The 25891-nt window shown below is 44.9% G+C and overlaps 2 protein-coding genes across 3 annotated transcripts in view; one reads left to right on the forward strand and one right to left on the reverse strand.

The window, feature by feature from the left end:
- Nucleotides 1-9343, forward strand: part of ttc7a (tetratricopeptide repeat domain 7A) — a 51970-nt gene extending 42627 nt beyond the window's left edge. For both annotated transcript variants that reach the window (XM_084561404.1, XM_084561405.1), the window contains one exon: nucleotides 7031-9343. In XM_084561404.1, the coding sequence (XP_084417530.1) occupies nucleotides 7031-7249 (219 nt within the window). In that variant the 3' untranslated portion in view covers nucleotides 7250-9343. The remainder of the gene's footprint in view (nucleotides 1-7030) is intronic.
- Nucleotides 9344-16282: 6939 nt separating this feature from the next.
- On the reverse strand, nucleotides 16283-25163 carry stpg4 (sperm-tail PG-rich repeat containing 4; the record flags this gene model as incomplete). The annotated part of the gene is made up of 7 exons (XM_084562515.1): nucleotides 16283-16917; nucleotides 17343-17447; nucleotides 20914-20959; nucleotides 21287-21351; nucleotides 23653-23907; nucleotides 24948-25004; nucleotides 25098-25163. The coding sequence occupies 7 exons, from the start codon at nucleotides 25161-25163 to the stop codon at nucleotides 16843-16845; spliced, it is 669 nt and encodes a 222-aa protein (XP_084418641.1). The 3' UTR covers nucleotides 16283-16842.
- Nucleotides 25164-25891: the final 728 nt, after the last annotated feature.

Here is a 25891-nt window from a genome sequence, read left to right on the forward strand (position 1 = left end):
CTAACCCTTATATACAACTGCAGAATAGTGCAGAATAATTAAAATAAAGCCAATTAGAGAAAACTACTTTACTTTTCTTGCATTTTAATCAATTTGCTATTATCATATATTTGTTTTTGCTTAGGGCTGCTGGTTGCAGAACTTATTTTCCCTTCCTGTACAGACTATGGATTTGACTCAGAGATTATTGCACGTGACGGGTCAGTTCCAGCACTGAGATCTGAGAGTGCGGGCCGACGCCGCTTTGCAAAATTAGACCCGAGCAGGACTCACCGAAATAGCAGTCTTGACTCACCTCGGGTTCTCGGTGCCCAGACGGCCACTGATGGGATTAAAAGTTCTGGTAAAATCTCTCCTCTTGGTTCAGTGGCAGGGCATTAGGCCACTGGGTTACGCCGCATGCGATGTGTGTGGAGTAGATGTTCGCCTACGGGGGGGGGGGGGGGGGGGTTCAGCAGATGACATAACAAGCCTCCTAGCTGTAAAATCAATGATCATGGCGAACCATGCCACACACACACACATTCTACCACATAACCGTTTCTTACCTTGCACCTAAACCCACCATTTCTGTCATTATTTTTATTTCACCAGTCTGTGCGGCCACTCACAGCTCTCCAGCTCTGTAGGCAGCACGGCTGACAACAGCAGATTGCAAGTCTATATTTAGTGTTCATCTGTCTCTCCCACTGTCTAGAAGACGCTGATTTCTGTGCATGATCATTCCAGCACAAACCGATTTTGCGTTTAAGTCGCAAGTTGGTGCGTAACCCTCGGTTTGCTCGGTGTTTGGTCACATCCACATCCAGTGGTCCACATCCATCTGGTGACAGCTTTTAATCTGTGTGTGGCTGTGGCTGTTGTACTTAACCTGGATTTAATCCCAGTATATGCAGTGTACTGTGTAAGGACGTTTTAAAGCTCACACGAGACAAAGTTTTAAGTAATAAAGAAGTTATCCAACAAATAAATTTCTGCAGTGGCTGCTTCACTTTAGCTGACATATTAAAATATTACAGAATACTATATCAAGTGCATAATCCAATCTCTGCAGGGCGAGGCGTTTTTTATTTAGTGACAGGGTATTTTCATTCCCTACACTCTATCTGATGGAAGCACAGTTAATTAAATGGCTGTGTTTTTTGCGTGCTGCCTTTCAGAAGTTTCGAGCTCGGATCTGGCTCGAAAAACGCGACTGCCCACTCGCTCGGTTTGCCTCAGCCGAGACGAGTTGTGCTTAAATGGCACGGCAAGAATCGAACCTGCGCTGCCAAGCCCGATGGGATCGGCTGAGGTAAAACTGGAGACAGATGGCCGGAGTAATTAAAGACAAAACCAACAGATACCAGTTTTATCGGAGCGATGCCAACGTTAGGCGGCAGTTTCCCTTCAGTTCTTTTTTTTTTTTTTCTACCACTTCACTCTCCTACGCCCTCAGTCATTTTCTTTATGGCTGCAGGGATACCAAACTTTTATCCAGACTAGAAATGAAGAGGCACAATGACTTAACTGTCAGAAACAACTGAGGCTGCAAAGTGCAAACCTTGCAATAAGTGGTTATTCCGTGTCTAATTTTCCTCTTCCTGGCCTTGGGAATCTGTCTGTTTATTTCCTATGTAAGGAAGAACGGGAACAGTTCAATATTTTAGATGTTCGCTTGTTTATTTTCAAGAACGTTACTGCCAGTCCCACGTCTGCATCATATACCAACTGCCTACAGATGGGAGGCAGGGGAAAACTAGGGGAAAAACCCTCCAACCCTGGCGTCTATGTATTCCATTACAGCGACAGAAAAGTAAAACCATAAGTCTATGCTTGTTGGGGAAGCTGAGGCTTTTTCTTTCACTCATGTTTCATGCAATCGTGTCGCAGTGAAGTCTGGGTCAGCCCAGAAAAGCAAGGACAGTAATGGCGTGAGTAATTCGAGGAGCTTACCGATGAAGAAGCAGCTTCTCACAGGGCTGGTTGGTGGAGTACTGTAGCTGGCAGGTAACCACGAGCACGGCCGTGAGCCAGGGCATGCTGGCACTAATTAGTATCATTAGCTCCTTGAGCTTGCATCGCTCACTCTGTGCTTTGCTCACAGTAAGCAACACTTTAATTCAATAAAAAGGTTTCAGCTAAAAAGGGGGGAATCAAGTTAACTGCCAGCTAGCTGTCAGCCAGTTGATCCAGGTCCAGGGATCCTTTGACTACAGGCACTATCCAGTAGTCAGCTTGCAGCATAAGGAGTTGGTGTTTAGTGTTGACAGCTCAGCCAATGCTCATGGCCATGATCGTGCTCCACGGCACGTGCTTTAGGTCCAAACCTTGGTTGAAAACAAGGGCCTCTAAACACAGCAGTTATGAGGCGGTGGTTTGCATGACCAGACAGGAAATAATTGTCAGCCTCCTCAGCCGTAGCACAGCAGTCAGTCGCGTTGGCGTTTGCTAAAGCAGCTGTTGCAGAAATAGGCGCAGGAGATGCAAAATCCCGTCCATACGATCCCACGGCTTGCAGAGACCTTTGCTCACAGCAAGCAACACTTTAATTCAATACAAAGGCTTCAGATAAAAAGGGGGAATCAAGTTAACCACCAGCTAACTGTCAGCCAGTTGATACAGTCATCCGGTGCAGGGATCCTTAAATATTTGACTACAGGGACTTTCCAGCAGTCAGGTTCCTCGAAGATCACAACAGTTTGCAGCATAAGGAGTTGGTGTTTAGTGTTGACAACTCAGCCAGTGCTCATGGTCATGATTATGCTCCATGGCATGTGCTTTAGGTCCAAACCTTGGTTGAAAACAACGGCCTCTAAACACAGGAGTTATGAGGCGGTGGTTTGCATGACCAGACAGGAAATAATTGTCAGCCTCCTCAGCCGTATCACAGCAGTCAGTCGCGTTGGTGTTCGCTAAAGCAGCTGGTACTTTGAGAAGATGCAGATTCCCGTCCATGGGATCCCACGACTCGCAGAGACCTTGATATCAGATCAGCCGGTTAGAAAGTTCGTATGCATTCAACAGGTGATCCTTCTAGCATTTATCCTGCAGGAGAGGAGCTTTGAGAAGAACGTCTGATGACTGACACCGACATAAGTGCATTTTGTCTCATCCGATGTCTTGTAATACGTATCGGGCTGCCTGAGAGAAACTACGTTAGCTGTCACCTCTGTGAATAGCGAGACAAACATCACCGTCACCAGTGTTGAAACTGCAACAGAACAGACACAGATAATTTCTCTCTTTCCTTTGTGAACCTTGCTAACAAAAACAACAGCCCCACTAACTTGCAAAGAAAAGAAAAAACGTCCGACTATCCCCGTCCGACTACTATAGTATTCAGGATGTGATTGATCTGCTAACATAAAAGCTAACATAACTTTTGCACGGTTGCCAGCACAACTGTCATGGGGGGAAGATGGAAGGGTGTGGGTGTAGGCATGTCTGTGTTAGTACAGTAGCTGTCTGTGTTTGTGCCAGGAAACTTTGGAACAACGTAACCTTCAGAGACAAAAGAAAAAAATCGTAAGATCGTAAGATGTGGCGTAAGATGTGGTGCTAGTGGCAAAACCAGCAGTAAGCACTGCAGCATCATACGCCTCCTACACTTCAAGCACACACACATGCCATTCTCTTTTTTTTCTTACTGCTGCTGTGAGAAAAAACAAAAAACGAAGAGGAACATAGAAACTCTAGGGTACGGATCAAACCTGTCACAGGATGTACACAGGTTAACGAGCTTGTGTGTGTCAACTTGAGTGTGTGTACGCATGCGTGCATGGGTGCGCTTGTGTGTGTTTCTTATTGAAAGTTGCAGTAGACAGCTGTGCGAATTTCGGCCCAATTAATCCGAGAGCTTGTGAGCAGAGGCTGCATAACGAGACTTGTCTGTCTGACCTCAGGCCAGCTCAGTGTATGTGTGTGGAACAGATAAAAGTCGGGGAGGGGATGATATTGTGCAGGAATGGCAGTCTGTTGTCATCTTGAATGTGTAGTTTGCCTATGTGTGTGCGGCTGCAGAGCGTTTTCACGGTGTGGGACAGATTTGACTCCATGCTCCATGTTGGTCAGTTTTCGTGAGACCCCCTTTCTGCAGAAGACACCACAACTGGAGCTGAGGCATATATATTTAGTGCAGCTTTCACCATATTCAGTTTATGTATTTACATTTCCTATCTACAGTTCTGTATATATAGTATACCCTCATACATTGTAAAACCAGTGAGTGTGGAGCTTGCATGTGAACCCGCCACTTTCCCTGGCAGAGCCTTGGGCAGTAGTTGGCCAGCGCACCACTGCAAATTACGACTTTGGCATAACGTGTTCCATAAAAGAACAAAACAATGTCTATGGATGTTTTGGTCAGCTTAATACCAGCTGAGTAAATTTAACATTTGCATGAGTCATAGTTTGCAGATGACTTTTGAAGTTTAAAGATGGTTAATGAAAGTGATGGTTGGTGCTGCGCATGAACATCACGATAGAGAGCTCACACCAGCTTTCAGAAAGAAGAAAACATGAAAGTCAGCTAACCTAAAGAGGAGAAATGGGCTTTTGGGTTGCACCAAAGTTGTCTTTTTCTAGTGTTAGGGAATCACCTGGTTTTGTTCGGAGTGGAAGTTGTGCGAAGCTTTTGGTAGGGCTTGGAGAACGGGACCTCTGGAGTGTAGTTTACAGTCGTTAGCTGTGTTATAGTACATTCAACTCCTGCATACATAATGTGTCATACATGCATTTAAAGGCTTTGCAGTATTAGAAACAATATTTGAAGGAGCCGAGATGATTAGTGATAATAATACTACGCAAACAGGACAATTACAATTTTAGTCACTATGTCTCTGCTGAGTACATTCTGTATTTACGTTACATTAACCAGAACCAGCACAATTCGAAGAGTTTACTTTTGCCCGAAGGTGGAAAAAACCTGGTTTTCTAATATATAAAAAAGGCAATGGTTTGTTTTGGCAAATGACTTGACAACGTGCAAATGCATAATATGCACCTGGGATCAGATTACGGGGCTGCATCACACACTTAGGAGAAATTTCTCTTTGTTGATGCACATTTGTGACTAGATGTTAGAATCCCTTGTGCCACGATCCCAGGCAAAACACATTTAGAGGCCCTGTCCAACTGAGAAACCCTAACAAACCTTCATGAGATATGAAGATTAAACCTAAGTGAACTAAGTAAGGTACCGACTTTTCCAAATCTCGTCTGTGGTCTCCTGCTGAACTTGAAAATCTTGCAACTTTTGTGCAGAAGAAGACCACCTACGTAAGATCTGGAAAATAATAGTGCATCGCAGACGACATTTTATTAAGATTAGGGAGCACTGAATACCCCGCCTGATGTGATCTTGCAGGAAAGTAAACAAAACAGAGTGGTGCAACAACTTGCTGCAACTTCATAATACATTGCAGCGAGAAAAATACTTAAGTATAGGGGTAAATGAATGTGGATAATGGAGGTTTTAACTGTCAGTTTTAATAGCTATCGACAGTAGCAAGCTAGCTAACGTTTTCCCGTTGCTTGACCACTCATCAGCTGCTTCATGTTCCTGCAGACCCTGATGAGTCCGCGATCACTTTGGTAGGTAAAGACCAGATAAATTGGACTGAACCTCTGTACCCAGCAAGGTCCGGACCAGATTCCTCCTCCGGTGGTAAGACGGAGCGAATCAGTGGATAAATCGTCCCAAAAACTCCTGGAGTCTGGGCTTAAAGGCTTAAAGGGTTCCTTCCATCACTTCTGACCCTAAACACGGCACCAGCATGTTGCGTGTGACTGACTCCCAACATACTGCCTCATCTTTATGCCGTGTTTTTTTTTGTTTTGTTTTTTTTCCTCTTAATCTCATCATTTGTGGATTTTCTCCCTTCACATGAACAGTCCCAGTCGATTATGACTCCGGCAAAGTGTAGCCCAATCGGTCGATGTTGCGTTTTGTTTGTCGTCCCAGACTAGTCCACAGAACAGCAGGCATTATAATCCAAGGTTTAGGTTTTTTTTGGGGGGGGGGAGGGAAAGGCTACCATCTGCTTCCTTGATCTTATCATGCCATGAAAATGTTTTAATGGCAGATATTTAGGGAGAAAAAAAAAATATTAAGGACGAGGTGCTGAACTGAAGTTAAATGTGATACCGCTATTCTGTATTGTGAAAATGAGAGCATGCCATAGGTCACCTTTTAGGCTCGTTCGGGAAATCCTTCCTAACGCTGTACAACAGTTCACCTCTGAGTGACAGCTGAAACTATTCTGCAGTACAGTTATACTCATCATATTACCATTTTACACAGCTTGAACTACACACTGTCTCTGTTTATTTATCCACATGCTCATCAGAGAATGGACATGGGCCTTCTGAGGGTGTCCTGTGGTGTCTGGCAGCAGAATGATGTTAGTCGGGGGGATTTGGGTCCTATGGCTTGAGGGGAGGGGCCTCTGTGCATCATCCCACAGATGCTTGATCAGTTTGGGATGTAGTATATCCAAAAAGCGACATTTTGCCACTCATCCGAGTAGCTTCTTCAGTTGTGGGACTGGTGGGAAGTTGGGGTTGAGGAACATCTGTGGGTGTAGCCCATCAGAAAACCTGCTTGACTTGCTTCTGTAACAACCAGGAACTGGCACGACTAGTGTCCATTAACAGCTTTGGAATCTATTAAATTTGGATGCCAGGTCAACACCTTGCACTGTTATTCATGTTTTGTGTGTGTGTGTGTGTGTGTGCGTGTGCTTGTGTCAGGCTGCATCCTGCTGCCATCAAGGAGTGTCACTGCTATGCCACCCCATAGCAGTGGGGTGGGGTGTCTGGTCTGGTCTACGTGGGTGCTACATGTCTATGAACAACATGAATGAATGCCAAAAGTTTCCCAGCAGAACATTGAACTGTCACAGAATGGTCAATGTTATTCACTTCTCCTGTCAGTGGTTTTAATGTTGCGGCTGATCTATCTATTTATCTATCTAGCCTGCTGCTTGACAGATATTTTCCCATTTATAATGCACCTAATTCTTCATCTCTCATTAATGTGTCCATCCAGGGCCGCCTGCTGGTGAATACTGGGCGCGTCCACTTGGGCGAGAAGGTCCTGCGCGATGCGGTTCAGGTCCACAGCACCTCCCACGAGGCGTGGAGCTGCCTGGGCGAGGCCCTGCAGTCGCGGGATTCTAGCCAGGCCCCCGACTGCTTCTTGACAGCCCTGGAGCTGGAGGCCTCCTGCCCCATCCGGCCCTTCACCATCATCCCCAGGGAGCTCTGAGAGAGGCCTGGACTGGGCCGGGCAGGGTGGTGTAGGTTTGATTTAAGGGTTAAAGAATTGGCCTTTTAAACTAGATGACACAGAAATTAATTGTTAAATACATAAATGATTTGTTTCAGGAATAGATCTGTTTGCTTTCTTTCTGAGAGGGAGATGAGAAGATTGATATCACTGTTTGTCCGTAATATACTCACTTGCCAGTTCATTAGGTACAAAAAACAAGCTTAAACGTGGACAACTGGACTTCTAGGGTTTCTTGAAGTTGTTTCAGTCGTGCAAGTTTCCGATGATCCAAATCCCAACTCCCCACCAGTCCTTAAGAACTGAAGAAGCTACTCAGATGTTGTGGAAACTTAAATCTTCTTCTTGAAGCCATCGCATGATCCAAGTGTACCTTTCTCTCTAGGTTCCAACAAGAGCTACCCTTAAGGATTATATGAGAGTATATAGGTTATTAGTAAATTTCCATCACAAGTTGCAAAATGTCTTTCAGGTTGTTGTTTTGTTTTGTTTATACCATGACCTGGATGACTGAGAACCTCTACAGACTTAATGCAACAGTCATGAAGGCTAAGATATTCAGCATTTGTTTCAAATAACTGAGAGACTTGTGTTTTCATTGTGGAGGCTGTGGTCTGCAGTACTTTTCAGCTGTACTGTGTTGTACCGGCACATGTTTCTATTATTTTGACAACCCCGTTTTAGTCGGAGGGCTCGGCTAAATAACAGAATCCAGTTGAACTGCCACCTTTTCTCATTATAGCTGTGAAAACGACTGTTTCACTAGTGTACCTAATGAACTGGCAAGTAGGTGAACTTTTGTTTTTCATCCAATCATATATCGTGTATTAATCGGTTTGTTGTCTTTATGCTAAGCTAAAATGCTAAAATTTCCAAACACGCAAGTGGTCTCAATCTTTCCGTCAATCTTTCAGCAAGAAAGTGTGTGTTCCTGTATTTTAGATACGATATCAAGTCAACAATTATGCAGTGATTTAAGCTTTAAGGTACTGTATTTAACAACTTGTCTAAATTATCTCAACCTGAGCATTCCTACCCATTGTTTTTAGTTAGCTATCAAATGAAAAAGCATTGAAACGTATTTAAAACCATCAACCATGGAAATCAATGCAACGAGGGGACGTAATGTTTCTGACGCAAGTACTGTGACGATGTACATCTCCTGTGGAGTTATTAGTACATTTACAAGTAATATTTCTCAGCGACAAATCACGTGTAGTATTCTCTAACAATCCTAATCGCTGGACATTACTGCGACGGCTCGTGAATCTCAGATGTGCTGGTTACTTCCTGAGACAGAACGGATGTGTACCGCGGCCCGCGAGTGCGAATACGCTGACGGGTGGATGATGTATGTGCTTGTCAGTCTGTGCCGCGGCTCCTCCGCATCCTTACTTTGGCCCGTTTTGATGTATTATTGACGACGGTGTTGATTGACGCCGCTTCTTACGCCTCTTCCGAGAGTTTTCTCGGGAAAAGAGGCGCCCTCATGTTCTTCCATATGCCATCATTATATGTTTATGTGTGCGTGTGTGTGTGCATCCTGTCATACGGTGGTATATATACATTATGTATCTTCATGCATGTGTTTTAAATGTTATCAGTCCCTGTGCTCTTTCTTTGTGCAGAAAGAAAGTGAGTCATCTGTTCATATATATGTGTGTGTGTGGTGTTTTGTTTTGTTGGCCCATTATAAACAACTATTGCTTTTAAAAAAAGAAAATCACTGCTGGATGCCGCATCTTCACCTGCCTTGTCACTTGTGACTAATGGACATCACTTCCGAGTGCCTAACCACATTAATGTGAGCTGTGGGACTGGGCTGCCGGCTTATGTAATACTGCCAGCACAGTTTTCTGCCTCCGAACTCCCTCCTCCTCCAATCTCTCTCTCTCTCTCTCTCTCCTGGCTGGCCTGATGTGATGTGATGTGGCTCGGTTGCCTAGCAGCCATCCCCTTGTTTGAGTAACCGGGGAAGCAAGGAGAGAGAGAGATATCTGGTCTGCTGAGCAACACACACACACACACTGGAAAGACACACTCGCTCGCACAGTAAAAGGCAGATAATGCCCCCGTTGTGTGGTTTTACAAGCTTGACAGTGTCTGTTTGATGTCTGCTGTTACCATGTGAGGTATGAGGCAGCTATAATCAATGTCTCAAGCTGCTGCAAATTGATTGTGTTATGGGAAGAGTCCCTGTCTTTACTCTCAGCACAACAAAAAAAAAGAAAAAATGTATTAATCGTTTTCCTTCCCTGCAGGACTACAAATACCTTCTTTTCTCTTTTGTTTTTGTTTCTCACAACCGCCCACATTCCCATCACTCCCGGCACAAAAAAAATATCTCTCGCCGATCGATGCTTCGATCTCTGCCGTGGAAGTTATCGATCCCCGTCGCCTCTTCTCCTGCTGCCATCCGAAAAGAATCTATTTTTACTTCTACTTTTTTTTCTTTTTTTTACCCCCTCCTCTCCCCTCCTCACCTCCTCCAGCTCTCCCCTCGTTCCATCCCCTCCTCATTAGCGGTGTGAGACACCTACACAAGGGCTCCGGGAGATGAATGGTCTAATCCCCGAGGGGAAGGAGTGAAATATTACATGGTGCTCTCACACGTGCACAAACACACACACACACACGCGCGCGCACACACACCGGGATGCTTAAAGTACACACTCGCGCACATGCCATCGGTCTTGACAGCTCTGGTAAAAGGAGACAGATTAATGGAGGAAGCGGCCCGCTGCAAAGCCTCTCAGAATGACAACGGGCAGATGAAGCGCTATTCACTGGACCTAGTGTCACCACACACACACACATATATATATATGCATATAGGACATACAGTATATTAATACAACTGTCTCACTTCTACCTCGTAACAACAAAGAACTACATCATCATAAAATAAACTGCAGCCATGCTGGACTGAATGTTGATCTATATCCAATAATCAAGCGTGGGGACAACTTTGGATAAAGTTTGTACACTGATCAGCCACAACATTAAAGCCACTGACGGGAGTAAAGTGAATAACAATGACCATCTTGTGACAAGCCAGTGTTCTGCTGGGAAACTTTTGGACCTGGCATTCATTGGTGTGGATGTTACAAAGACATGTAGAACCCACCTAGACCAGACCAGGCACCCCCACCCCATAGCAATGACACTCCTTGATGGCAAAAACGCTTTAGGAACAACTCAGAAAAACATGAAGAACACCTGGCCTCCAAATTCACTAGATCCCAAACTCATCAAGTATCTGTGGGATGATCTTCAAAGGTCCCCCACTAACAACATCCCGTTGCCAGACACCACAGAACACCTTCATGTCCTTTCTCTGATGAGTCACTACCGCTTTGGAGGCACAAGGGTGACCTACACAATATTTGGAAGGTGGTCATAATGTTATGACTGATCTGTGTGTGTGGTATGTGTATCTGCAGTGTGTCTGTGTGTGTGGCTGTACTGATGCCAACCCGGCGAGGGCATACGGAGGGCACTGCCTGGCTGGTACCACTAGTGCAGGGCGCCAAGAAGGAAACCATAAACCATCATTGTGATCTCCAAACAAGGCCCGGGAGTCACGGACGGGTGAGGGGTGTGACGGAGGTTATGAGGATCAGATGAGGTTTCCGTAATCTCGTTCATAAATTAAATGACAGTATATAGTTTATGCCTGAGGAGAAAAATACGTTTCAGCTTTCAGGAACTGTTAACACGTGATAAAGGAGTGGATTTAAACTGCTTTAGGAATAGCCTAAAGGTGAGGGGTGAATACCATGCCCTCTCAGAAATACTCTATTTAAATCTTAATATTTCAACATGAGTTTAGGAAATTAAAAAAAAGGTTTTACTGTAGAAAAATGTAGCTGCTGCTTATATAAGATGTTTACGGCTGCGTCATTTTAATCTACCTTAATCGACCCTTGGCTATGTCATAAAATCCACAAGTGTAATTTTTAAAAAGTCTAACAGAGTAGTCAGACACGTAGAATAATACCACTGAGACGTGTACAAACTGAGTGGAAAAGCAGTCAGCTAACAGTTAGCTAGCTTAACCTCTTCTGACTTTAAAGTCTCTCATGAATCGATCACCGTTGCATATTTTCTACCTACTAGCATCTTTAGAGCTCACTTTTTAACTCCTAGTACAATCTACTTGTGTAATACTGCCGTGAAATGGGGCGGTGTTTCCTGTTTTCACGAGAAATGTCCAGTAGGATTGCCCACATTAAGCTAGTCTTCCTCAACTGTTAGCTTTAGCCGCTCCTAGCCACCAACAGCTGAGATTTATCACTGGACCTGGCAGAAAAAAACCTCTTTTAAACCCACTATCATTTTAAAGGACATGTATGGAAAATGAGATGAAGCCAAGCTGCAGGATTCTTTAAGTGTTTTGCCCGCAGAATATACTGATACTACAATTTGTACCGTAATGCAGGTAGGCTTAAGGGTAAGGCTTTGTCTTAAAGCCCTTGTAGCTGTTCGCGGTTAATGAGTGCACCTGATACGGCACCGGGTGAGTGATACATGTGGGAAATGCATCGACACATCCTCGGCATAGCAGGGTCATAATAGCAGAGGCAATTTATTGTGTCCTGGGCTTGAGTATTGTTCTTATTTGCAGGGAGATAACAGGGGGGGGACTGTGTAGCTGCAGGAACGCTACGAATGTAGGAGAGGTATGAAAGAAAATGATATGTACAGTGGCGCCAACAGGGGTTAATCCAGCCATGTGTTCAGGTGAAGGAAGTAGCACTGTATTGTTTTTAGGTAGCTTAAGGTACTTGGAATACTTCAGCGGCAACTCAGTGACAGCCATAAAGTCTGTCCCAGCACCACATGGTCACAAATTCTCTGAGCTCGTCCTCGTCCAGGATTCACCCATCAGGCTAGCATTTTTATTTTTATTTTTGTGTCGTTTTCTAATCTAAGATAACTAACGACCCTCGGGGCAGAACTGGCCCAACAGAGGGTCTAATCTGGCCGTTGGGATGAATTTACAAAGTGCGAAAATTACGTAGAATAATAAAAGTAACTGCTATTCCTAATTTGTCCACTAGGGGTCGAACTGTTTTAGTAACTGAGACCCAGAACTAAACAGTAGATGGTAGCAATGCGCCAACGTTGAATTTATTATTCAGGTTGGACTTAAAATGTTCTTTTTCGTCTTCTTTGCACTAAAACTAAGGGAAATATTTGGAGTTGTCGTTATTTAGAGGATATCATGCTGTTATGTTACTAGTCCGGCCCCCTTAAGATTAAATTGGACTGTATGTGGCCCCTAAACTAAAATGACTTTGACACCCCTGCTCTAGACTGCAGCGTCATAGTTACCCCAAAAAGTGAAATGCAAGATTTTATATATCATAATTTGTATTTAAATGTCAAACGAGCAAAATGTGCACACTGCATTAAAAAAAAATACAGGATTAAATAACAGTAAATGTGAAGGAAAAGGTCTGTTTTCAAACACAATGCAGTCTTTTGTTGTGCCAGTCACAAGCAATCCTATTTAATGATTTCGGTGCCGCCTGCGCCACCATCGGTCTAAATGTTTGGACATGCTCCGATGCTCATTTGTGAGATTGGAACTGTAAAGCACCCGGTCTAATAACAACGCGGCAAATGACAGCTTAGCCAGCAGCGTGCTCTCTCCCATCACTCACTCCACCACCGGCTCACCTGATAGCTCTCCAGCACTCTTGGTGCATAGCCACGCACGGGGCAGCGGTGCCAGCACCATTACCCACTTGAACAATGACCCCCTTGTTCGCTAACAGTCGCCCATTGGAGCTGATTAAACTTTTAAATATCATTTAATGGAAGTGCAATGTTGCTCCGGTGCTTCTGTCAATAGCTTGAGAAGGGGGGTGGGGGTAAACGGATACCTGGTCACCCTCCCGGTGTGTCACACCGCCCAATAAATTCCTCAGCCGGGTAGTCATCACCCTTAGCTTGGGCTGCGGCGGTGAGAGTGAATGTGACCCGGACTTGAAGAGGACACGAGAGAGAGCAGCACCTCTGAAACCCGCCACCACCACCTCTTTGTTTGACCTTCTTCCTGCTGCGCTGAGGTTTCTCAAGGCGCTCGTGTTATACAGCAGGGGACAGAGGTAGCCGGAGCCCCGGGTGGTTCTGCGATACCGCGGGCCATTTTAGTTCAACCCAATGTCAGCGAGCAAACAATGGCTGCACTGTTTGAGGATTTATTTGTTTGGAGACCTTTAGCTGGGACTCAGCGACTTGATAATAGCATTTGTCCTGCACTAATGTCAAACCTCACATTTTTAGGAAATCACTCTGGAGCTGTGTGACACATTCTCAGACTTAGCGGTTAATTCGGCATCCCTGACTACCGGCCCAGCGGTACGGCTGACCGCCAGGGTCACCTCTGGTTGTGAGCCGCCAAAAAATGCAGATTTATTCCAGACGCTCGCCGACGTGCTACACTACTTCCTGAATGTTGAGCAGATCCCATTCGGCCGTTCCTGGAAAAGTAGAGTAGATGTTTGGTCTGCTCGTACGACCTGCCCCAACACCAGATGTTCTTGTGACCTTTAAATGGTTGCAGTCCACACTTCACATGAAACAGGTGTCTGTGAAGACTTCTCTGCAAGTTTCATTTCATTCATTCATCTTCTGTAACCTTGTCCTGTGAAGGGTTGCGGGGCAGGGGGGGCTGGAGCCTATCCCAGCTGTCATCGGGCGAGAGGTGGGGTCCACCCTGGACAGGTCTCCAGTCTATCTCAGGGCTAACACAGAGAGACAGACAACCATTCACACTCACACCTACGGCCAATTTAGAATCACCAATGAACCTAACTAGCATGACTTTGGACGGTGGGAGGAAGCTGGAGAAAGGCCCCAGTCGGCGTAGATTCAAACCCACAGTGAATTCTAATCGTCCATATTTTTCAGCACATGACGAGTCAGTTACTGTCCCACCGAGCCCACGAGCGTGTGTGTGTGCATGTTTTCGAGTTTGCGCGTCACTTTGCAAGTGCGGTTTTACAAAGCAAAGGATCACCAGGGGCATGCTCGCGTGTGCATTCGTGGAATTACGCGGTGGCGAGTGTATTCTCTGAAGTAACGGGCGTCTATGAGGAGGAGCTTTGATTGACAACAAAAGAGCGGGTGCACAGCCGTGCCTGTGGTCGAGGCGGGCGGTGGAAGATGGAGGGTGCTAAGTCGTCAGTATGAGGCGTATGTCAGAGATCAGCGCTGGACTGCGGGGATCACCGAGATGAGAGGGGAGGAAGGGCGCCAGGGGTTGAGAGAGACAGAGATTATTGGGGGCTTGGTGCCTTGACCACGGGCGAGCACAAACACACACAGTCACATATCTCTCATTGCATCTTCTTGGATACAGACTCTGTGTAAAGCCCCGTGTTAATAAGAATGTCTTCCTCTCCGGCTGGAAACGTGCGCTCTTTGTTTCCAGAATAATGACAAGGAGAAATAAGAGCCGAGCTCTTGAACCCCTTCAAGCTCTTAAGAGTGAAGAAAAACAGAGTGGTGGGATCAAAGTCGGCTAAGTAGATGTGCCGTGATAATGTCCTGTGCAGCTTCCCCGAACAAAACACTCATGTCAGAGTATGTAAAGAAGTAGGTCTAGTGCTTCGTGTTGTCTCCAATATGACTCCTGGTAATCCCTTATCTATGAACAATTGATCTTGTAATAAGCTCCTATGTTTCCTTGTTTTCAACAGTCCAGAGTCCAGGGTCGCCACTCAATCATTAGCTCCTCACTGCATTTCCTCTTTGCCATCAAGAGGTTGAATCTTCAAATGTCTTTTTCACGGACGGATGAAATATTTCAAGCCGTTTGCCACTTCCTGTCATAAACTATAGCAGAAACCTTAAAGGAGCGTTGCAGTAATTGATGAGTTTTGGGCCGTTTGGCCACTCAGCAGCTCAATAGGATGTAAACACAATAGTATTGACTTTATAAAGCTGATAATGCGAAACAGCGATGAAAGCAAACAGTTTCATCTGGAGCAGCTTCTGCATTCGTTTGGAGTTGTGCCTCTGGCCACCTTACCAAGGAAAGTCCAATATTTGCTCAGTTTTCAACCAACTCCAAAGAAATATTATTTTTTTTCTGCTTTTGCTAAATGCACTACAATACACCGGTCAGGCATAACATTATGACCACCTTCCTAGTATTGTGTAGGTCTCCCTTGTGGTGACTCATCAGAGAATGGACATGGGCCTTCTGAGGGTGTCCTGTGGTGTCTGGCAACAGAATCTTGTTAGTGGGGGGGCCTTTGAGGGGAGGGGCCTCTGTGGCTCATCCAACAGATACTTGATCAGTTTGGGATCTAGTGAATTTGGAGGCCAGGTCAACACCTTGTGCTGTTCTTCATGTTTTTTTTTTGTTCCTAAAGCGTTTTTGTGTGTGTGTCTGCTGCCATCAAGGAGTGTCATTGCTATGGAGTGGGGGTGCCTGGTCTGGTCTAGGTGGGCGCTACATGTCTAAGTAATGTCCACACCAATGAATGCCAGGTCCAAAAGTTTCCCACAAGATTGTCACAAGACGGTCAATGTTATTTACTACTTCTGTCAGCGGTTTTAACGTTGTGGCTGATTGGTTTATATTTATAAGCTAGTTGGGGTCCTGGGCGTTCCTTTGTGACCAGCATAGTATTGAGCAGTGGCACTGATTTAATTGTCTGTGTAGTGAGACTGAATTGTTTAGTGCAACTTTAATGCATATCCAGAAAATGATTAGAGAGATAGGAGCCATATTTGTAGCTATAGTTTTTGAAACTTTGCAGCTTGGTGCATGAGCAAATTGCCTCACTGAGGATGAATTGGAGAGAAAATTCATAAATGTTGTATCTGCGTATCTACATGCAAGCAGTTAAACAGTTAACCCTTCCCTGAGCAAATAACAATGTCCAGAATCACACTGACAAGTCTGCAGTGTACTTGTTTTTGTTTCTGCACCTATCCACCGCTGCGTGATAACCTGCGCCGCCATTATGTTTTACGCAAAGGTGATTCCTATCTCTGCCGTGTCCTGACATCATCCGCCGGGCTTGTTTGTGTTGTCGAAGGAATGAGGCACGGGGAGTAGGTAGCGATAAGAATAGCTATTTTATTGTGTGCCATCGCCTTGGCCCCTAATACTGAATGTGTTATCTGAGGGTGCAGCATGCCACACTAAGCTATGTGCATGTGACGCATGGCTGAGCAGCATTCCTCCTCCTGAGTGCATCGCAGGGCAGAGATAGTAGGAAGGCGAAGCTGCCTGACTGCCAACAAAGAAGGGGAGAGAGGAGAAAGAGAAGGAGAAGGGAGAGATGAAGGGACGGAGCAATACCAGGAACATGCAGTTAAGTGGAATGAAGTACCCTTTGTTGCTGATAAGATCATTCTGCTTCCCTGGCCGGCGTCGCTGCAGCAATTTGAGCACAATGAGTGTGGTTGTTGGCAGACCACAAAGTCCTTCACAAACATGCAGGTATACTCTGATCCAAGTAATGAAAGACTAGAAGCTTTAGGGTCGTTTGTGTAGTTTTTACTGTTACTTCATAAATAAGGGTTATGGAGTCCATAGAGGATGTCTAAAATATGGTCCCACCACCTCTGTGTTCATACAGCTTCCAGTAAGGTTCATAGGACCCGGGGCCTGGGGTTTCCTGTGGAAAACACAGACAAGACATTTTTTTGTTTTCCTCATTTCCGTGACCCTTAGCCAAGCCTCGGCTTTTAATTTAGTTTCTACCAGACTCCAAGATTACCAGTCATATATAAATAATTAACAGAATATGTCTTTAAATGGTGAAACCACCGGACGTCTTTGCTTATCTATATGACTGCTGCTTTCTTTACTGGATCCTGTTACATAACTGTTCCATTTTCTTCCAAGAATTATCCAAGTCATGACTAATCTCTTTAAAATTAGACGGATTTCCATCAGAACCACGATAAGATCATTAAAGGGTGCGTATAATACCTTTTTCCTTGCTTTTGTAGCTAAGCTCATATAGAAGATAAGTTCATAGTCCTAAATTAGTGATAATATGTATAGATGTATATATAGAGAGCATGTAAGAGGACTCACTGAGGGCACACAGTGGAGCCGGGGCAGTGTGGATCTGAAGCAGGACGTGATGCCTTTAGCTGGACGGGTCTGTAGGTTGTAGTGGCACGGAGCAGGTCCCTCTTTCTGAGATGGTAAGAAATTGCAGATTTACTGAGTGATATAAGGTGATAATGTCTCGGAAAATGCTTCTGAGACAAATAGCATCGCTTTACAACTCATCAGAGAATGGACATGTGCCTTCTGAGGGTGTCCTGTGGTGTCTGGCAACAAAATGTTGTTAGTGGGGGCCTTTGAGGGGAGGGGCCTCTGTGGATCATCCCACAGATACTTGATCAGTTTGGGATCTAGTGAATTTGGAGGCCAGGTCAACACCTTGTGCTGTTCTTCATGTTTTTTTTAATTGTTCCTAAAGTGTTTTTGTGTGTGTGCCTGTGTCAAGGTACATCCTGCTGGGGATGGCTGCTGCCATCAAGGAGTGTCATTGCTATGGGGTGGGGGTGCCTGGTCTGGTCTAGGTGGGGGGTACATGTCTAAGTAACGTCCACACCAATGAATGCCAGGTCCAAAAGTTTCCCAGCAGAACACTGAACTGTCATTAAATGGTTAATGTTATTCACTTCTCCTAATGTCATAATGTTGTGGTTGATTGTGTATATAGTATATTTTCTCAACCTAATTTAACTTTTTTTCAGCATTGTATTCTATTATAGTGTCAGTTAGCAGTAACATGCAGCTTCTTCCTTCTGGTTTGTGTTACTGAAGCAGACATAGTCAACGAGCTAACATGATAGGATGTTTAAGGGCAGTTAAAGACATTAGAAACCAACTAAAAGAACTTTACACAGCTAACACCACGTTCATCCATCCATTATCTATTACTGCTGAAGCAGCTGTCACTGGGCCAGTCCGTCACGAGGCTAACACACCACGGCCATTTTAGAATCACCCTAAGAAGCATGTCTTTGGACTGTGGGAGGAGCCCACGCAGGCACAGACAGAGAATAACAGATAACCGCTGTGCACCAACTATATGTTAGTCTAAATAATTCAAACTCCATATGAAGAACATGGTTGTGCTCTCACGGACCAATAACAACAAGCTAGAACTAGTGTTCAGTCAAACTGCTGCAGGTATGATGGTGGAAACATGTCCTGAGGCTGGTGTTACTGTAAATTCACCTACTCTACATCATGACGGCTAACATGTTTGGGCAAAATAAGACATTTATTCTTTGTCTCTAGGGCATATTGCTCATGAAAACCTGTTGGTGACGGTCCAGCCATGTGAACGATGGAACAATGCACACCACATCTATTCTGGGGTTTCAAATTCTCAGTTTTAAGAGAAGTCAATATATCATTTCTCCCATGTCCTCTTAACCCTTGCCAGCAGAGCTACAGTTTAGGACTGGATTGTCAAAAGTCATTCAGTGTCTTTGCCTCTCTCCCTCTCCTTGCCTTTCACTTCTCCTTTCCGCTCACCCACTAACACACATACTGGTCATCACCAGCGGCGTGCCGCGCAGAAATAGCATCGGCCCCCTCCCTGCACCCTCCTCCCCAGACATAAAACTCTCACCCTGTCCCTGAACACAGGACCAGGCTTTCATCTTCAGTCACTCGCTGGCTCTGACAGAGGGAGGCAGGATGGCATCTTTTCCTCTTTTTCTGCTCCTTGGAGGGATTGGCTAATATCATTGCATACCATTTGATTCCAGTTGCCAGTTCACTTGATCCCCTGCAACCCCCCAAACCCACCCCCCACCCGGCCACACTGCCTGATGCATCCCAGAGGTGCTAATGCAGGTATATTTCAGAAGAGTCGGCAGACAGCAGTGAAATTTGTGTGTGTGCAAGTGTGTTTGAGCCTTAGAGTCTAAGCGCCTGGCCTACTTTCCTACAGCATGTTAGAAATCTTCTCCTGGGTGGCATACTGTAGGTAACTGGCACACGCTCTGTACGTCTGCAAGACTTCTAAACTTCAGCCTGGTTCTTTCTTTCTATTTAAATTTGTTTTGGTGCAGCCGGATGCAATTTTTACAATTATAACGTGAATTCACATATATGCAGTGTGTTCTTGAGTTGATTGAGGCTATTTTGATCAGATGAAAAGATCAAGATTTAGACTGCATATACGTACACCGATCAGCCACAACATTAAAACCACCGACAGGAGAAGTGAATGACATTGACCATCTTGTGACAATTCAGTGTTCTGCTGGGAAACTTTTTGGACTTGGCATTTATTGGTGTGGATGTTACTTAAACACGTAGCACCCACCTATACCAAACCACGCACTCCCACCCCATAGCAATGACACTCCTTGATGGCAGCAGCCATCTCCATCCCGGGATTTAGGAATAACTCAAAAAACATGAAGAACAGCACAAGGTGTTGACCTGGCCTCTAAATTCACTAGATCCCAAACTGATCAAGTATCTCTGGGATGATCCACAGATACTTGGCCCCTCCCCTGAACCCACAGGACCCAAAGGTCCCCCACTAACAACATTTTGTTGCCAGACACCACAGGACACCCTCAGAAGGCCCATGTCCATTCTCTGATGAACTGTTTCGGAGGCACAAGGGAGACCTACATGATATTAGGAAGGTGGTCATAATGTTATGCCTGATCGGTGTGTAGGGTGACTTACTTTTGTGATCCGGCAATAAAGAGCGGGACAGTTATTTATATGAAAACATCGGGGATTTTGACTTTAATTCGAACGGGCTCGAATCTCAAGGGAGGATTTATTCCTTCGGAGCGGCGCGTTCAGTCGATATTGAAAAAAAAAAAGGACAACGTGTAAATCTAGGACACACGTTCGCCCCGGGATGCAGAAATTAAGTCAGATCAGGGGAAAAGGGGGGAAATATGTGTCATTTTTGTTGTTTTCCCAAACATCTTCGGCTCTCTGGGTGTTTGCTTTTTTAGTGTTGAATTTAGAGCTAAGAGGCTCGGATGAATCGAATTTTTTTGTCCCATCTCAGGACCAAGACTGAGATAGCCGAGTGAACGATTAAGACGCCTCAACTTTGATCCATTAGTCTCACGTCCGCCACGTCAGCTGTCTGAATTATCTACGCTCTCATTTAACTTTGCTGCAGGACGCGTGCGGCTGCTTAACCTTTAGCAAAAAAAAACGTGTCTTCGAGTCGCTGTGACACCACTAACTGCAGAAAAGTGCTCCCAACTCTGCAGTAATAACACCCTCGGGATTTCTTAGCGCCTTTCCTTCTCTGTCAACACTCAGCAGCTGCCAGCACAGCTCAAATATCCATCAGCTACCAGCATGGACACGGAGCTAAGGCTGCGGCTCCCTGCAATACGAACCAAAGCGGACTGCTCAGCCAGAGCCGCGCCATAAAAAGGCCCTCAAATGGGGCAAATGATACAATCGGACAGCCCGTGGGATCGGCTTTCCTTGACCCTTGTGGTTGTCATAACCAGCTCATGTAGAGCACACACACATTAGGTCGCAAGCTTGTAACCAAAACCTGTTCAAAGTCTATTGTAATCAAGCCTTTTTGTGGGCAGTGGAAAGACTGAATGGTCTTAATAACTGCTCTTGGTGACCAGATACTTACAGGTGGAAAGCTGATCCGCGGCACAGTAGACCGAAACATCACATGCCTGCAAGAGGAGGAGAGGAGAGGGGGGTTAGCTGTTAAAATAAGAAAGAAAGCTAGAGAGAGAAAGAGAGAGAGAGAGAGAGAGAGACAAAGGAATAATGAAGGGAAGAGTGAGAGAAGAAAAGAATAAGGCCACGCATGATCAGAGGCAGAGAGAATTCGAGAGCAGGTTGGTTATTGCTCCGCCATCTTTGAGCTTCGAGGAGATCAGAGAAAGAGAGAGAGAGAGAAGAAGAGTCTGATGAGGAGGAAGGACTCCGCGATCAAGGGATGATTCACGGGTTGTCTGCCGCGCTGTGATCTGAGAGGCTGTTTGTCGAGAGCTTACTTGCAGGGAATCTTCTCCACCGGCTTTGCTGTCACATTGTAGTCGCACGGCGAGGTGTTTACGTACTGGCAGAGGGAATAAAGACAAAGAAGTGTTTAAAAATACACAACAGTGTCACCGTGACTTTGTTTTCTTTGGCTGCTGTGTTGTACCCCCAACAGAAGGCTTTTGTTTCCAGCACATCCTTTGTTTTCACTGAGTCTGATGCTGGTGCATCTTAAAGACAAAATACTGACGATAACAAGACGCCGTATATCCTAATGATCTGTCAGCATAGAATGGTTAATAAATATTGTTTGAATAAATTACAGGACTGCAAGAGTAGAGGTATATATATTTAACTCTATATCAGATAAAGTATATATTGTACATTTACACTTATTGTACATGTCCTACTTGACTCATATTTTTATATACTTATATAGTATATACGATCTTTATGCATTTTATATTGCCCCATATTTTCAGATCTGTATTATTGCCTATGCATACACCGATCAGGCACAACATTATGACCACTGACAGGTGAACTGGATAACATTGACCATCTTGTGACAACTCAGTGTTCTGCTGGGAAACTTTTGGACCTGACATTCATTGGTGTGGATGTTACTTAGACATGTAGCACCCACCTAGACCAGACCAGACACCCCCACCCCATAGCAATGACACCATCCCCAGCAGGATGCAGCCTGACACAGGCACACACACAAAAATGCTTTAGGAACAACTCAAAGAAACATGAAGAACAGCACAAGGTGTTGACCTGGCCTCCAAATTCACTAGATCCCAAATTGATCTGTGGGATGATCCACAGAGGGCCCTCCCCTCAAAGACCCCCCCACTAACAACATCCTGTTGCCAAACACCACAGGACACCCTCAGAAGGCCTATGTAAATTTTCTGATGAGTCACAACTGTTTTGGAGGCACAAGAGAGACCTACACAATATTAGGAAGGTGGTCATAATGTTACGCCTGATCAATGTATATATACATGTATTCTTGTATTTTTTATACATTCTTTGTAATACTTTTCTACCACATTATACGCTCTTCATGTAATACCTATAGATTTAACATGGACTGCTAACTTTCAACCATCAACAGATAAATAAAACAATGTCTTTTCGACTTTGCACACATAGCATCTTGCTTTCTGCATGCCGAAAGTTAAATAGTTGAACATTTTGTGACGTGCACTTTCCAAGAGTTACACAATCAATCTCACAATGTCTGCGCGTTTAGCATAGTACAGCCAGGAAGTTATTAGTTGCGTTATGTCCTTGTCTTTGCTAAAACTCCTGAAAAGTTTGTGTATGATTAAGATGCACTCCGCTATTAAGCTTAACACCTAAAGATATTCTGTGGATACCATTAACAAAAAACAATATGCTCCTTGTTTCTTATATCCAACCTTTCAGTCACAACCCCCATCTCTCAGTTACTCAAATATGCTGCTTTCATGTGAAACTTGTGAGCTTGTGGTAGCGACACGGGAAGTTGTGTCATGAAATTTTTGACGCTGAAGTGGTAACGTGGACTGTATAAAGACTGTTTCTAGGCAACTGTTGTCATCTACACTGCCTGCCCCCCCCCCCAAAAAAAAGTCACCACCAACAGAAAAGGTCACGCACTCTAATATTTCATTGGACCGTCTTTAGCTTTGATTACAACACACATTCATTGTGTCATTGTTTCGATAAGCTTCTGCAATGTTGCAAGATGTATTTACATCCAGTGTTTCATTCATTTTTCACCAAGATCTTGTATTGATGATGGGAGAGTCTGACCACTGCACAAAGCCTTCTCCAGCACATCCCAAAGATTCTCAATGGGGTGAAGGTCTGGACTCTGTGGTGGCCAATCCATGTGTGAAAATTATGTCTCATGCTCCCTGAACCACTCTTTCACAATCTGAGCCCCATGAATTCTGGCATTGTCATCTTGGAATATGCCCGTGAACATCAGGGAAGAAAAAATCCATTGATGGAATAACCTGGTCATTCAGTATATTCAGGTAGTCAGCTGACCTCATTCTTTGGGAACATAATGTTGCTGAACCCAGAGGGGGCAGTGCTATGATCTGGGGTTGCTTGTGAACCCCAATTTTCTTGTGGACATGGTAAACACAACCCCATTTGAAGGAAGCAATAGTTTGCAAGCATTGGCGTCCATCATGTGCATGGACTGTACCTTTTTAGGCATATCCATGCACCCAATACAACAATGCACACTATCACTACTAGTGGTCTAAATTTTCATACGAGTGCTACCTAATATTCAGAAAAGCGGCTAAAACAAAGGGTGAGCTTTTTTTTTTTCTGTATGCCAACAAGATCAGTGGAGGTCATGTTTGAACAGCACCTTATCTCTGACTCCCAGGGTGACACTGCTGGATCGCGGGCAGGCTTTGAAAGAGTAGGACGCGTGGCGCATCAGGACCTCCTGTGTGGAGTCGGTGTAGTCATACGCACCGGGAAGCAGCAGGTCCCCCTTGCGCACACCCAGAGTCTGAGGTCTCCTGCCCACACCTTTGAACCCATAGGTCTTTCTCACGGGGTTCAGCTCAGCTTCCTCGATGAAGTCTCTGATGTGATAGACGCCTGGGACGGGGGTATCCTGGAAGAGGGTGAGAAGTTTAGGGAATCTGTGACCAAGACGTTTTGCCACTCATCCATGGACTGGTGGGGAGTTGGGGTTGGGGTTACCCATCAGAAACTAGCTTTACTAATGGGTTTCACCCAAAGATGTGTCTTTTAGAACTGAAGACGCTACTCAGATGAAACGTCTTCAAGAAACTCTACAAGTCCAGTTGCCTTTCTTTAGAGTTTTTGGATATAACCTGGATGACTTTCTGACAATTCAGTGTTCTGCTGGGAAACTTTTGGACCTGACATTCATTGGTGTGGATGTTACTTAGACATGTACCAACTACCTAGACCAGACCAGGCACCTCCACCCCATAGCAATGACACTCCTTGGTGGCACACACACAAAAACGCTTTAGGAACTACTCAAAAAAACATGAAGTACAGCACAAGGTGTTGACCTGGCCTCCAAATTTACTACATTCCAAACTGATCAAGTATCTGAGGCCTCTCCCCCTCAACCCATAGGACCCAAAGGCCCCCACTAACAACATTCTGGATTACCTCACCTTTGTACTTCACCATGGGGTAAGTTTATGGGTTAGTGCTGAGAAACAACAGCAATTAACAGTTTTGGTCATTGTTTACCCGTTTAACCCCAAAATGCCGTTCTGTAATGGAATAATACTATCTTGCCTTAGGAATTCTGTGTCATAATTACTTGACACCTGAATGATAAGGAAGAACTTTAATTTAAGCATACTAATGCGGCATTGGAGCTTCACTGTAAACTGTAACCGGTCTTGAAACCTGCATGGTTACCTGCATACCTCAAGGCTACAAGATACAAGACATTTCTCTCCATTGCACAGCTGATCTAATTATGTATTATAAGCAAATGATTCGGAGGAAACATGAATGTGTACATGGCTGCTTTGCCCAGTTGGTGATCCGACCTTGCATGAGCCCATGGGCCACTTCAAATTGACAAACCAGTTGTAAGTGTTTGCAATGCCACAGCCACTTCTCCACAGACAGGCTGTGAAACCACACTGCAGTAACGACACCTACTCTCAGCGATCCCAGCCACCAGCTCCCCCGGCTACACAGGTCCAGCCTGTCATCACCCTGCAGATATGAACAAGACACAAGAGATTGTTTCCGCCGTGATGACTCTCATCAACCATAAACAGATACAAGGGCTCTAAGATAAAGCCTTACCTTCCCTGTTCTGATGTCGCCCCTGGGCATGGCACGGCCGACTTTGGAGACGGCCTTGTTTTTCATGTGGTCGTGCTCTTTACTCACTGTCATTCACCGTCTGTTTAACAGGAGATCCGGTGTCACCTGACCGCCATTAAAACTATGGCTGTTACTATAGCAGCGACTCCACTAGCGATCAATTTTTAAACAAGCTGGCCTGGTAGAGGGCTATATTTAGACTCACCGACCAGTTTGACTGAGACTTAAGACACAGTGGTAAGCAAGCGCCAAGAACTGTACTCAGTCTGTAGCCATGATATAATATTTGGAGGAATAATGTGACACTGATTAGAACATACACCGATCAGCCACAACATTAGAACCACTGACAGGAGAAAGTAAATAGCATCGACCATCTTGTGACAATTCAGTGTTCTGCTGGGAAACTTTTGGACCTGGCATTCATTGGTGTGGATGTTACTTAGACATGTAGCACCCACCTAGACCAGACCAGGCACCCCCACCCCATAGCAATGACACTCCTTGATGGCAGCAGCCATCCCCAGCAAGATGCAGCCTGACACAGACACACACACAAAAAAGCTTGAGGAACAACTCGAAGAACAGCACAAGTTGTTGACCTGGCCTCCAAATTCGCTAGATCCCAAACTGATCAGGTATCTGTGGGATGATCCACAGAGGCCCCTCAACCCCCACAGGACCATGTTATGCCTAATCGGTGTAAATTACAAAGATGTCTGAGATTTTTTAGTGTCTGTAGCATGTTAGGTTGGAGCGTGGTGTCACTTACA

The sequence above is a fragment of the Chelon labrosus genome, assembly GCF_963514085.1.
Source record: "Chelon labrosus genome assembly, chromosome: 15".
Classification (NCBI taxonomy): Eukaryota; Metazoa; Chordata; class Actinopteri; order Mugiliformes; family Mugilidae; genus Chelon; species Chelon labrosus.